Below are 13359 nucleotides of genomic sequence, written 5' to 3'. Positions count from 1 at the left end.
TCCCCGAAACTGCCGAGTTAGTAGTAAAATTGTTGGTTCTGTATTTTCATCCATTTTCTTTAGAAATTTACTAGCATCTATTTTCTTTAGGGATATAATTTTAAAAATTCAACATTATTATTGATTTGTTTTTAGTTTGTTGGCTTAGTTACTTTTTTATTGTTGTGAAGAGAAACCATGGCCAAGGCAACTTATAAAAGAAAACACTTAATTGGGGGCTTGCTTACAGTTTCAGAGAGTCAATCCACAACTACCATAGAGAGGAGCATAGCAGCAGGCATGGTGCTTGAGTAGTAGGGGGGAGAGAGAGAGAGAGAGAGAGAGAGAGAGAGAGAGAGAGCGAGCGAGCAGAGGGCGGGCTTTTAAAACCTCAGAGCCCATCCCCAGTAACACACCTCTTCAACAAGGCCACAGTTCCACCCACTAGGGAGGGACAAAGCATTCAAACACATGAGGCTCCAGGGACCATTTCATTCAATCACCACATGTATGACCAGGTCTGTAGTGGGACAGCATTATAGACATTCTCATTTCTCTTTTGTTATGTAAATTTTTCGTGCTGAATGCTGATCTTGCACCTTATTATTCCTTTTTTGGAATTTAGTTTTATCTTTGACAGTTTCGTTCATGTATATGATTAGTTTTCGTCAGTTTACCCCTTTGGTAGCCTTTATCATCCCACTTCTTCTGAATCCTTCTCACGAGGCCTTCCTTCTATTGTCATGTCTGTTACGGTATGTGACCACCAGGTTTCAGTAGTGTTTCCTGCATAAACATGGGTAGGATGCTAGTTACTTGAACATGGGCAACCTATCAGTGGCCATGTCACTGATGAGCGCAACACCCCTTCCCCCAGCAACATGTCAGTAGATCTTCAGGGACTGGTAGGACTTTTTTACTCATTTTTTACTCATTCTACCCCATATTCCTTAATATTCCCTGAGCCTTGGAGAGGGTTCTAGAAATGGCTCATTTGGGTTCCACTTGACCTTCCTTTACTCTTCACATCTTAGCCAGTTACGCATCTCTATATTAACCACTGTCTGTCACAAGGAGAAACTTCTCTGATGACTACTGAGAGCAGCACTAACCTATGGCTATAAAAATTAGTATTTATAAGCAGTTTGGCCATATGTCCATTTAGCAAAATGGTAGTAATGAAGGCCACCCCTGGGGCCACCAGCTCTTAATCACATTTACAGTAGTAGGCATGAGTTTGCTCCTGGGGACCAGGCCCTGAATCTAAGAAGAAAGTATTGATTACCCCTGTAACGTTCATGCTGCTATTACAACAGAAAGATAAACTCAGATACACATCCCCTTCCTCTACTCCTCAATGTTTACAAGTAATTATGGCGTTCTTCCAGAGAGCCATTTACTTTGTGAGGATGATCTTATAGCATTTGATTGTTTCTATGCAGTAGAAGCAGCATGAACTGTATGAACATGAAGTCTAGGGTAAAAGAAAGAGAATTGGGAATCGTACCATCACAAGCATCAAAGCTTCATGTTTGAAGTAAAACAAAAATACCTTACTATGGTTAGTTGAAAACCAGAAGGTTTAAAATGAAATTTAACATACATTACTGTTGCTCATTCTGTGGTAGCCTTGATGCCATAACTGTCTATTTTCAGAAAGTTATGAATATTATTCTCATTGTTGTTTTGACAATACTTTTGATTAAAGGAAAGGAAACATTCAAAGCTAACAAACCTTAAATGGTGCTTCATATTTTTTGCATGTGAATAATAAATGACTTTCTTTCTGATTCTTGGCCCGTTTCCTTCTGTCTGTCCGTTTACTAGCTACCAATTTACCTCTGTGAGCTCTGTCCCACTTAGTGTGGCATCCGTCCATGACTTCTTCCAGGAGAGGCAGTCTTTAGGGCCTTGATTCTAGGAAAACTGACTGATAGTCTTGAGAAATTACATGATTTCTACCCCACATACATATGCATTTGTTTTTAACAACCGCATACTACTTTCCCTAAAAATGGTGAGTTACGTTTTAGTATCAGTTTTGATAAGTCAAAGACAGTATGTTTCAGATGTTCATTGCCTTTGCCACATAGTACTGCAGACATTATGTCGCTGTCGGTGGTCTGTGGAGTTCCCTTTATGCCTCTGCTTCCAGCAGCCGGGTTCAACCAGATGTGAACCCTTTTGGGCAGGCTGATAGGAGAATAGTGTCTTGGACTTTTCATTTGTAAGTTTTATGTTGCAAATAGATTGATTGTCTCTTCATATATTTACCAACAATTTAATTTATTTTGTCGATGATGAGTCATTTGTATCTATTTGTCATCTTTCCGTTGCAGTTTTCATTTTTTCGTATTGATAGATTGGGGCTTAGTAAGGAAGAAAGAGCTTTGTCACTTGTATAGCAAGTGTGTTCGGAGGACTTTCATCTTGCTTACGGTGATGTTTACTATCTGAAGCTCTACATTTTTATGATATTATATCGATCAGTGTTGGTTTTTTTATGGGCTTAGTTTGGTCTTTTGCCATGATTATACTGTGTTTACTCATGCATTCTTCCAGAATATTTATTATCTTGTAAAGACTGAAAGATTTATACAGTTCCAAAGAGTCTAGTTGACAAATTTGACCGAAAAGTAAAATATATGAAGTACTTCAATATATCCTTTTATTGTAAAAAGATAATGTATATTATATATACACAATATTTATATTATATATATTACATGTGTGTATGTAATGTATATAAACTTAAAGGCTGTGCACTGATAACTAGTGACATTCCCTAAAAGGCCATCACTCTGTACTTTAGAGATCAGTAACAAAGTCACCTGTGATCACTTTGTAATCTATCTTGAGAAATACTATGGTTATTTACAAGAAAGACTGTTTGGGGGCTGGAGAGATGACTCAGCAGTTAAGAACACTAGCTGCTCTTCTGCAGGGCACAGATTTAACCCCAACCCTCACATGGAGGCTCACAACTATCTGTAACTACAGTTCTAGGGATTCAGTGCCCTCTTCGGGATTCTGTGGGCTTCAGACGTGCATGTGCTTACACAGACATCCATGTAGGCAAAACACCCATACATATAAAATAAAAATACATAAGTCTTTATAAAAGAGAAAGACTTTTAAAATTGAATGGTTCGGGGATATTTTATTAGTTGGATGTGTTTGTAGCAAGCGATGTACTTTAAAAAAAATCTTACTTTATATTTACCTCAAAGGTTTTCCTTTCCGCTCTTCCCCTTTTCCCCTCCAGTTCCCTGATTTTTAAGTCACCTCAGCTGTGTTTGTGAGTGTTTCGTTTGCTTGTTTGAAGATGTTATTCATGTTCCTATTCTTCGTTTGCTAACAGCGTTTAAGGATATGTGTAGTAAACCTACAGAGTGGCTGCCTCAGGTGCATCTTTGGGAAGGCAGTTATTGATGTTTTGATAGGCTGTGTGTAGTTCAAGAGCATCTTTTATCTCAGGTTGTGGAGAGAGGTATTTTAAATAATTGAAGTGATTTATTGAGCATTAAATATACTGGTAATCAGAAGGAAGTATAAAAGGCTCACGCCGTGGGTGGAAGATTTACAGTAGGGATTCTTATGATTCTGTGTTCTCTTGTTATCCAGGTTCATTTTGATGGCTGGAGCAGTTGCTATGACTACTGGATAGATGCAGACTCTCCGGATATTCACCCTGTGGGCTGGTGTTCCAAAACTGGACACCCTCTTCAGGCTCCACTAAGTAAGACACACTCAGATAATCATAACCAATGTTTTCATTTTCTTAAATAATGTGCTTAATTTTTTTGTCTCCTCTTTCTCAATTTCTTTCTATTTCTCCATATATGTTTTCTCTTTTGATTGCCAGTAGTGTGTCACGTGAGCACACACATGCACATGAGCACATACACACAAAATTATAAAAGAGAAATCATATTGCCTAAATAAGTAAGGTATGCTGTTCTGAGTTTTGTTTAGAAGTAAACATAACCTTTTACTATTAGTGCTAATTTTTAGAAGATAATTTGCCAGACAATTAAAGTTTCAGTATCCTAATAGTGACCTGATACTATAACCTTGAAAATGTTATCATTGGCAGATCTAGGAAATGTATAAAAAAGGCCACCTTCTGCTTTGTAGTTTATTCTAAATGCAATTCATGGTTCACTCCGTAAAGATTTAAATTCAGGATGATAAAAAAGCATATACCACACATACACATAGAAAAAGAGCATACACCATATCTGTTTTAAAGAATATATACCTTGTATGAGAAAAATATGAAATACAATATGCTATAATCAGTTTTATAAAAAAATAATTGATGTCCTTTCACTGTACTATATGAGAGATTTATGTGTGCTATATTCTGACCGAGGGTGCATGGCCATATCTGTGTGTATTTCTAATTGAAGAATGCCTAAAGTAACAAAGTTGAAAGCAAGTTTTAGTTAAGTAAATTATGGAACGTAGTTTGTATAGATAACATAGCCATAAAGAATATTAATATTGTAAAATGTGAAATTCAACTCCAAAAGTGGAAGAAATTGTTTTAGATACACTTTTGGATCGTACCATTTGTGAAGTAGAATGACAACCCTCCACTTGATATAGCTGTATATCCACAGGTTGGAGCCATAGCTAGGAGGCATTCATCCCCGGTGGTGGATGCGAGAGAACAAGCTGCTAATGTTTGTGACTTCCTGTGCAGTCCAGCCCTGGCCACTTAGTTGACTTGGGTGGGTCCAACATAGTGTTTATATTTCATATTCTCTGATCCAGTGTTTGAAGTTTCCACAATGAATATTCTGATGCAGTTTTTCTATTCGATAGCAATTCTTTCAAATATCTCTATCAAGTCACATTTAAATATCCCTGTTGTCTGACATCTTAAAATAAGGTTAGATCAAAATTTACCATTTCAGTATAAAGGAACATAAACTTTGTGACAGAATGAACCATAGAGAATATCATGAAACTAGAGAGAGTAAAACATTTAAATTTTTACAAGAATTACTTGTTTTTCTAAATGGACACATAGAAACAATCGTTCCAGAAATGGAGTACCTTTTCTACGCTCTACTTTCAGCTTTCTGCTCAACTTCTTGTTGTATTTTCTTTTTTACCTTTTCTTTTCATTATTTTTGTTGCAGGCCCTGCAGAATTAATGGAGCCATCAGAAACCGGGGGGTGTCCAACGCTAGGCTGCAGGGGGGTTGGCCACTTTAAAAAATCAAGGTACCTGGGAACTCAGAGGTACGTGTTCACCACCACTTGCATGGGGACTTTTGTGTGTGTTGGGTAGAGGATGCCTGTTTGCGAATGTAGAAGATAATTTCCTTCCATAAGAAACAGATGTGAGCTTATTTTATATTCAGAGTCATAGGAAATGTGGTTACCATGGAGACTGTAAAGCCAAAGGATATATCTAAAGTTAAGTCTTCCCGAGAGAACACTCATTCGCTGTTTAAAATAGATTACTTTAGTTATTTGGTAGGTTTTTTGTTTGCTTGCTTTCTTGATTGATTGGTTGGTTGGTTATTGTTGTTTTAGCTCGGCTAGTTTTACAGATCCTTGGCTTCTAAAATAGTTATTTGGGATTTACCATTAATGAGGGGAGGGCAGGTACTGTTCAAATTATTTAGTGGAATTTGATGTGGCTGGGTGACTTTACAGTTTGAAAAACCAGACTTGTAGGTTAGCAGTGAATATCACAAAACAATATGACCAAATATAAGGATTTAATGGTCGGAAAAGTGACTTTTCCCCAATTTTTTTTTTTTTAACTGTAAGTAACTAGAAAAGAAACCAAAAATACAATTAAAGCTTCATGTTCAGGTGATTTGGGATCTTCATAGACATTGAAAAATATTACTGAAATAAATTCCTATGATATAGTGGAACTTCTCAGGGACAAAAGGACCACCCATTTGAATATGTACTAAAATGGTAATAGTTATCAGTTTACATTATGGAAACATGCTAATTGTATTACTCATTGGGAAAATTATTTCTTATTCATCTGGTTTGAGTCTGGCCCTTCAAAATTTTGAAATTATGGGTCAGTGAGATGGCTCAGTGGGTAAGTACCACCAAGCCTGGAAACCCAAGTTCCATCTGGAATCCATATGGTAAAAGGAGAGAGACAGCTCCCGAAAGTTGTCCCCTAACCTCCACACATGCTATGGCCCCTGTGTGCCCTCTCTGTAAAATTAAACACATTCAGAAATGTTGCTACCAATTCCTCTAAGAAAGAGTTAATAAGACTTGCAAAATTGATGTATTGTTTTCACTTGGGTGCAGTGAACTTTCTGCGGCTCTCTGCGTCCACTAGTGTCGCTCATCCTCCTTTTTTTCCTTCTTGTTTTGACATTCATTGTGTTCCAGAATAAAAAGTGCACAGACAAGATGATGACTCCGTTTGCAGACACCCATTTTTAAACCCTTAGTGCCACTCGTATGGCTGCAAACCACATAGAGCATTAATTTCAACTCCGCCGCAGACACTTCAGCTAGAAGTTATTGGCTGTGCCTCATGAAGGCAGCCAGATCACTTTTCAGCCAATAGGTCAGTCCGAGTGCAAGCCCACAAGTGTGCAAAACCGCACCCTCAATTGAGACAGTCTTTTTGTTCCGTGGTTTCTTTTGAAGAACAGTTCTTTTTTTCAGTCTGAACATGGAACCCTTATCCAGCATTCGCCTACTTGGTGTTAGAGAGTGTTCTGTTGCCTAATGGGAATAACTGGCTTTCAGAGCCACACTGTTAGAGGAACTTCTTTTCCCACGAGTGTGGTGTGCCCAGTGGAGTGCTCCATAGGTGTAATAACTTGTCTTCTCTAGCCACAGGTAAGGGGAGCTGAAAGGTCTGGCCTTGACCTTTGCCGTCTCCCCACCCCCCACAGCCCTGCTCCGTGACTCATTCCACTCAGCCTCCCCACTCACACGAAGTCATTTTAGGTAGAAGACAGAAAATCCCAACTAAAATGAGGGTCTTTGACTCATCTATATTACCACTGTACAGTCCCGTGATGTTCATTAGACCAAGGCAATTTCCTCAAATTGAAAGGAACGAGCTAAGAAACGTTTAAATTGGGTAAATTCTGACGTGTTGTTAGGATACAGTTGGCTATTCAAAATCTGTCTTTAGCGCCGGAAGGGAACCCACCATACAGCACTGTGCATACTTAATGGCTCTAGAGATGAGAATTCCACACCATGTGCGTAGTCTCACTGGCAGCTCCTTAGGGCCCAGTAGGAAAGTTTGTGACAGCGAAGTGTGTAGTGACAACCTCGCCATAACCCCTAGCTGCTTGTCTTGACTGCCTTTACCCTGAGGCTCCTCCAGCCCAGCTGCTCCCCCAGTTTAGTGGTTGCCTTTGGGGAATTTCTTGATGGATTGGCTACGACAGGTGGTGTTGTGCTTCTTACTGGGAGGGGTAAATTATGGGGAGATCCAGAGAGTAACTTATGCAGAAATGCGGGAAGGAAACAGAGTAATTGGAACCATGTTCAAGAACTGCTCGTGTTCTTAAAAAAGTGGCAGAAATATAATTTATGACGGAAAAGACAAGGCTTAGCCAGAAAACTATAGTGATTTTCTTGAGCATGCAGGGCATGGCTATCGGGATCTTTGTCTTGTGCAGGGTTGGTGGGCCGGGTCTCTGGACGGAAGAATAAAACTATGAGAACTAATGGCATGGTCCGGGTTCTGCTGTCCGCCCTTCCCAGCCTGTGCACAGATTTTCTCCACTCCTTGTGTAGTCGGTATAATTTACAGTGCTCCACGCTGTCTTCTTGGCAGGACATTAATCCTTAGCGGGCCCAGCCTGTTTTCCATCTCATCAGTACACTTGTGGATTAGCTTGCCGCTTCATCCATATTCTCTGAAAGGTTCATTTCCCTGGCAATTATTTCTGTCCTTGCTGAGAATGCTGTGCTTAGGAAAACATAATGAGAAAATTCTCTTTGGATTAATTTACTGAGAAACTGAATAAATCAAAACATGCATTCTTTACGTGGATAACAAAGAAAGTTGCTCTTTCGGTCAGGTTAGGTTTAGGAGCGCGTAAGCAAAAGACTGTGCTTGGCTAGCATTTGCTTATGACTGTCTCTGAAGATTACAAGTTATGTTTGACCTAAGATACGTTAGGAGCAGAGTATACATTTGGTAACACAGGTTGAGGCTGCATCCTTTCTTTACTATGAAATACAATTAGTGAAGAACGTTCTCCTCTCCAGAGATAATTCTATAGGCAGCCTGCTTAATTCTGACTCTCCATTCTTTTGTTGTTCGACTCAGAGGTCTGAGAATGGGAAAAACCCACTTGAGGTTAAGAGAGCCGAAGTTACATCAAAGTGGCTCGTCTACATATTTATTGCCTTCAGAAGTACATCGTTGATATATAAAACTTGATCTTTTAGAAATTAAATAAGAGAATGCTTATTCCTCCCGTCTCTAGAGAATATATTTGAAATTCATGGAGTGCTCTGCAAATTAATAACCACGGGTGCACATCTGAAAACTGGTTTTCCTTTAGCAGCCGTCCATCTAGCCCTCGCACGGCTGAGTGCTTTGGTCAACTAGCCTTGGTTGTGCAGAAGAGGGGCGGGGCCCACGTCTAAGGGGTAGGAAGGGCAGTGCTCAGTAAAGCTCTCGCTGCTCTTTCTGAATGGAGTTGCGTCCTCTCCGATAGGCTTTCCATATCACTGTTTCTCTTTGCTGATTTTTTCCCCTTACACGATGGAGGCCAAGTACCTCATTTGTTAGGTGATTATAATGTGTGGGATGTGTTTGACCTCCTTTCTGATAGCCGCTGTTATAAGGCTATGTGCATGACCACATTTAATCCTCCCAGCGAGTCCGTGAGTTGAGCACCGCTTATAGATGATGAGAAGAAGTTGGAAGAGTTGAGCATATGCCCTGGATGGGACACTGATAGAAGCAGTGCTCAATCCATCCCGGAATGGCCTTGATGTCTACTCCTCCCATCAGACAACTGATACAGCCTGTCCTGTATGTTTGTCGGTCCTGTATGTTTGTCGGTGCTGTGTGTGAGAGCGATGATGTGGATGCTTAAACTGATGCATTGCCTTGTTGTTGAAACATGAATGTAACTAGGAGGGGCTTTAGACAACACTGGACAGCAGAGGGCAAGGCCTCCCTTTTATTTACCAACAGCCTCCTGAGAAGCTCCAGGAGCAGATACTTGTCAAGTGGTTAGTGTACAAGAACTTGCTAATATTCGTGACATAATAAAGTCATTTTAGGGAAGGATTTGTACTGTTCCTTCCTGAAAGGACTTTATTTGGATGAATAATTGGAGGGGTGAAAGAAGGAAGGAGGGAAACAGGGAGGGAGAAAGGAAGAAGGAAAAAGGGGAGAGAGAATGAATGAGCATGGGAGAAAATGAACATCCCTGATGGAATGCAAACACAGTGTAATGAATCAAACCTTCCTAAGATTTAATTGCTAAAAACAGTACATGAAAAGCTAGAAAATTTTAATTGTGAGGTCAGTGAGAATCTGCTCTTTCCAGGGGAGTTAGTAAACCCTGGTGAGTTTTCAAAGTCCATGTGCAGTTTTAAGTTCCTAAATTGGAATTGCACCTGCATGGGGTGGTTCACAACTGCCTGTGACTTCATCTGCGGGGGAGCACAGGACTCTGTAGGCACCTGTACTCTTATGTGCGCGCACACACACAGTACATCTTTAAAACCTTAGCTTTCCATGAATACAACAGAAGAAACATTGAGCGGAACACTCAGCGGTTGTGATGGTGAGGCAATTCTTGCATCTCTTTTGTTCCTTCAAACAACAGGCCTAGTAGTGATCTTAAGTTCTTGAAAGCATAGTTAATTATGAGTTTTACTGTAAGTCATACCCCAAGGGGTAGATAATGGGAGACAAGATAGGGGAAAACGCCTGTCTGTAGCTTGGCTTGCCTCCTTGAAAGGCAGTCAGCAAGTGCTGGGATCTTGAAACAGTATTGCCCTTTTCTCCACCAATGTCTTCATTTGTAACACGGGTGATGATGGCCTTCCTAGGCGTGGTGTGATGAAAGAATTAATTCATGTGAAGGACCTGGAGCCCTGCCTAGCACAGAGAAAGTTGCAACACATAGAACTGTGCACAGCATAAGAGGTGGGCAGCTCTTTGGTGAATCTTTCAGATCAATGTCATCGTCTCAGATTAGAAATAAAGAAGTTCTTCCAGCCGGGCGGTGGTGGCGCACGCCTTTAATCCCAGCACTTGGGAGGCAGAGGCAGGCGGATCTCTGTGAGTTGGAGGCCAGCCTGGTCTACAAGAGCTAGTTCCAGGACAGGCTCCAAAACCACAGAGAAACCCTCTCTCGAAAAACCAAAAAAAAAAAGAAGTTCTTCCATAATCCAGGCTAATAGTTACTCATATCGTGTAGCAACTAAACAAGAGCCAGCCAGACTCCACCAAGAACCATATGACACTCTACAAGTCCCCTTTGAAGCCTCTTTTTTTTTTTTTGTATCTGTCAGTCACATGAGCGCCTTCTTGGAGCTGCTTCCACGGTGGTGAGTATAAATGCCAGGCGAGGAGTTTGTTCACCTGGGTCAGGCCTGACCACTTTTGGTGGCATCATCATTTTGAAATGAAAACTCAGCCTCAGGCACTGTGCTGGCTCTTCACAGTGCTCAGATGAGGCCACAGAGCCCTCTGCCAGTCACCCGGGTTCTATTGGAAGCATTTCTCATTCTGCCGTGGCTGTGGCACTTGGCTGTGTCATGTCACATTCCCCTCAGTCATCTCCAGCTGGCATTCCTTTCCACCCTGTGCAGGTGTAAGAACGGGGGTTCCTCAGGGTTCGAAGGAAGGGAGAGGCTTAGTGTACATCTGTGGCTGGCCATCTCAAGGCTCCCTTGGTAGGGCAGATCTCGCTCATTAGGGCAATTCTTCCGAAGGCAGACTTGTTTCTCTTTCAATTGAAAGGTTGAAAGAGCTAGGGCAATCTGTTTTCAAAACAAAACAAAACAGGCATTTAGACAGCAAGGCTCCGAAGCAGCATCTTACCTGTCTCTGAACTATCCCCAAGTTTTTCCTTTAGTCAACAACAAAAGCAAAGGGTTGTTTTTATAAGGTTTGAACCCAGTTGTCTACTCTGTAACTGGTGTTTCGCTGGGGACCTAGGCCATCTAAAATTCCTGCATGACTTCCCATTGTTTGAAGCTGGTGGTGTGTGCTCTTCAACCCTGATGCCGTCCAAAGTAAATACTCACACCGTCGTTCACTGCTTGTTGAGCCCGGAGCTTAAGGATGAGTGAGGTCTAACTGTACATGTACGCTGCTGCTGGGTTAGCACTATACTGTCTGTCGAAAGAAGACAAAACACCATATTTGGATTTTTCTTTTATTGCCTCAATATTGAAATACATAAATTCAATCGAACATGCACTGGAGAGGACAGCCTAGATTGGCATCTGAGATGACTGAGGCCAGACCAACTTAACTCCTTTGTCAGAGCAGAGACTCAAGCGCTTGGGAGGAGCTGGCTATATGTAACTTTGGATGGTTTTAAGGAGGTTCATTGAAGATGGTACGTTGTGAGGAAACCCTCAGACATCTGAACCCTGCCCGAGCTGAAGCTCAGCATTAAGTGCTGTGCCTTATGGGGGCCACAAGGCAGCACAGCTGGTTTGTTTTCTAAGGTACAGGGCAGCTGACGACCCAAACACACCGTGCTGCGCTCTGGGCTTTCTGTCTTGAGGATCCTCCAGAGCTCAGGCTTGCCAGGCTTTGTGCTTGTAGTCTGCATGAACCTGAGGAATGTGTCGGGACCCCAAGGTAGTAGACAGGCTAAGTGTGGCCTGCGTATGCTGCCCCAGCAACCCCATCCCATGCAGAGATTCTCTAAGGCCATGTGTTGTTCTGGGTCCTGCATGCTGCCTACACCTGGTTGTCTGCCTTCCAACTAAGCTACAAGGTCTCTGTTCACATTAGGCAGAACTAGTTTCGATAATTTGTGCCCGTGAACTCTTGATGAGTTCGGCCATTCCAAACAGGATCCCATGCAGTGTCTGAAGGGCTGATGCAGTTAGATTTTCCTTGATAGTGTGCCTGTTATTAAATGAGTAGACTCATCTTGCTGAGCTATTTCTTTGCTGTGTGACCTCCAGCAATCAGCATTTTTATTTAAATGTCTAATAATAAACTTTCCATAATTATTGGTTTGCTCCACATTTACTTCCCACTAGTCATTCTTATCCCAGAGAGAAATAAAGAAAAACATTGTGTCTCTTTTGCCTCAAGTTCTTCAAAGCACAAACCAGCAATCCATTCTGGATCCCTACAGATCACAGGCTGCCTCTCAGTCTGCAGGGCATCATGGGATGGCAGGAGAGGTCTACAGTCCTCTAATCTTCCTTACATTTCCATCCCACACACCCAAGGTGATCCCTATCACTTCCTGTGTTTTGAGATTTCCAAGGGCCTTCAATTTTGAACCCAAAATTAAACTTGGAACTGCTTACTATGGTTTAGTGAGACATCCATGATATTATCGCTCCTTGCATCTCCTGACTACGGTCTAGTGAACCATGCCTGACACTACCTCTCCCTGAATCTCCTGACTACGGTCTAGTGAGCCATGCCTGACACTACCTCTCCCTGCGTCTCCTGACTATGGTCTAGTGAGCCTTGCCTGACACTACCTCTCCCTGCGTTTCCTGACTATGGTCTAGTGAGCCTTGCCTGACACTACCTCTCCCTGCATCTCCTGACTACACTCTAGTGAGCCAAACCTGACACTATCTCTCCCTGCATCTCCTGACTACACTCTAGTGAGCCAAACCTGATATTATCTCTCCCTGCATCTCCCCCTTTCTGTCATCTCGACTTCTCTCCCTCCCATGTGTAGCATTGCCTTCTCCGGAGTGTGGGAAGCAGACATGAGCAATTCTGTCCTGACCTTTAGGGATTTGTTCTCCTCTAGAGAAGCCCTTCCTCACTGCCCATCAGAGCATCCTCAGGTCCTCGCTAATGCTGTACTCTTTCACTTTTTTTTTTAATATTTATTTATTTATTATGTATACAATATTCTGTCTGTGTGTATGTCTGCAGGCCAGAAGAGGGCACCAGACCTCATTCCAGATGGTTGTGAGCCACCATGTGGTTGCCGGGAATTGAACTCAGGACCTTTGGAAGAGCAGGCAATGCTCTTAACCACTGAGCCATCTCTCCAGCCCATCTCTTTCACTTTCTTTATAGAAGCCATTCCCGTGTAAAGTTACAGAATTTCTTTGTGTGATTAGGCATTGCCCATCTTGCCCTAGATCAGCAGTTCTCAACCTGTGGGCCACAGCCCTGTAAAGGAGTCAAATGACCCTTTCACAGGGGTTGCCTAAGACTATCGGAAC

At 41.8% G+C, this 13359-nt stretch overlaps 1 protein-coding gene across 12 annotated transcripts in view; it reads left to right on the top strand.

The window, feature by feature from the left end:
- The window catches only part of L3mbtl3 (L3MBTL histone methyl-lysine binding protein 3), a 113822-nt gene that overhangs the window by 74192 nt on the left and 26271 nt on the right, over positions 1–13359 (top strand). For all 12 annotated transcript variants that reach the window (XM_041654062.1, XM_041654061.1, XM_041654053.1 and 9 more), the window contains 2 exons: positions 3604–3718; positions 5130–5232. In XM_041654062.1, coding sequence (XP_041509996.1) covers positions 3604–3718; positions 5130–5232 — 218 coding nt within the window. The remainder of the gene's footprint in view (positions 1–3603; positions 3719–5129; positions 5233–13359) is intronic.

Source organism: Microtus oregoni, unplaced genomic scaffold (genome assembly GCF_018167655.1).
Source record: "Microtus oregoni isolate MIOR12 unplaced genomic scaffold, Mior012 000006F_ref0000085, whole genome shotgun sequence".
Taxonomy (NCBI): Eukaryota; Metazoa; Chordata; class Mammalia; order Rodentia; family Cricetidae; genus Microtus; species Microtus oregoni.
This window is presented reverse-complemented; position numbering and strand designations above follow the sequence as displayed.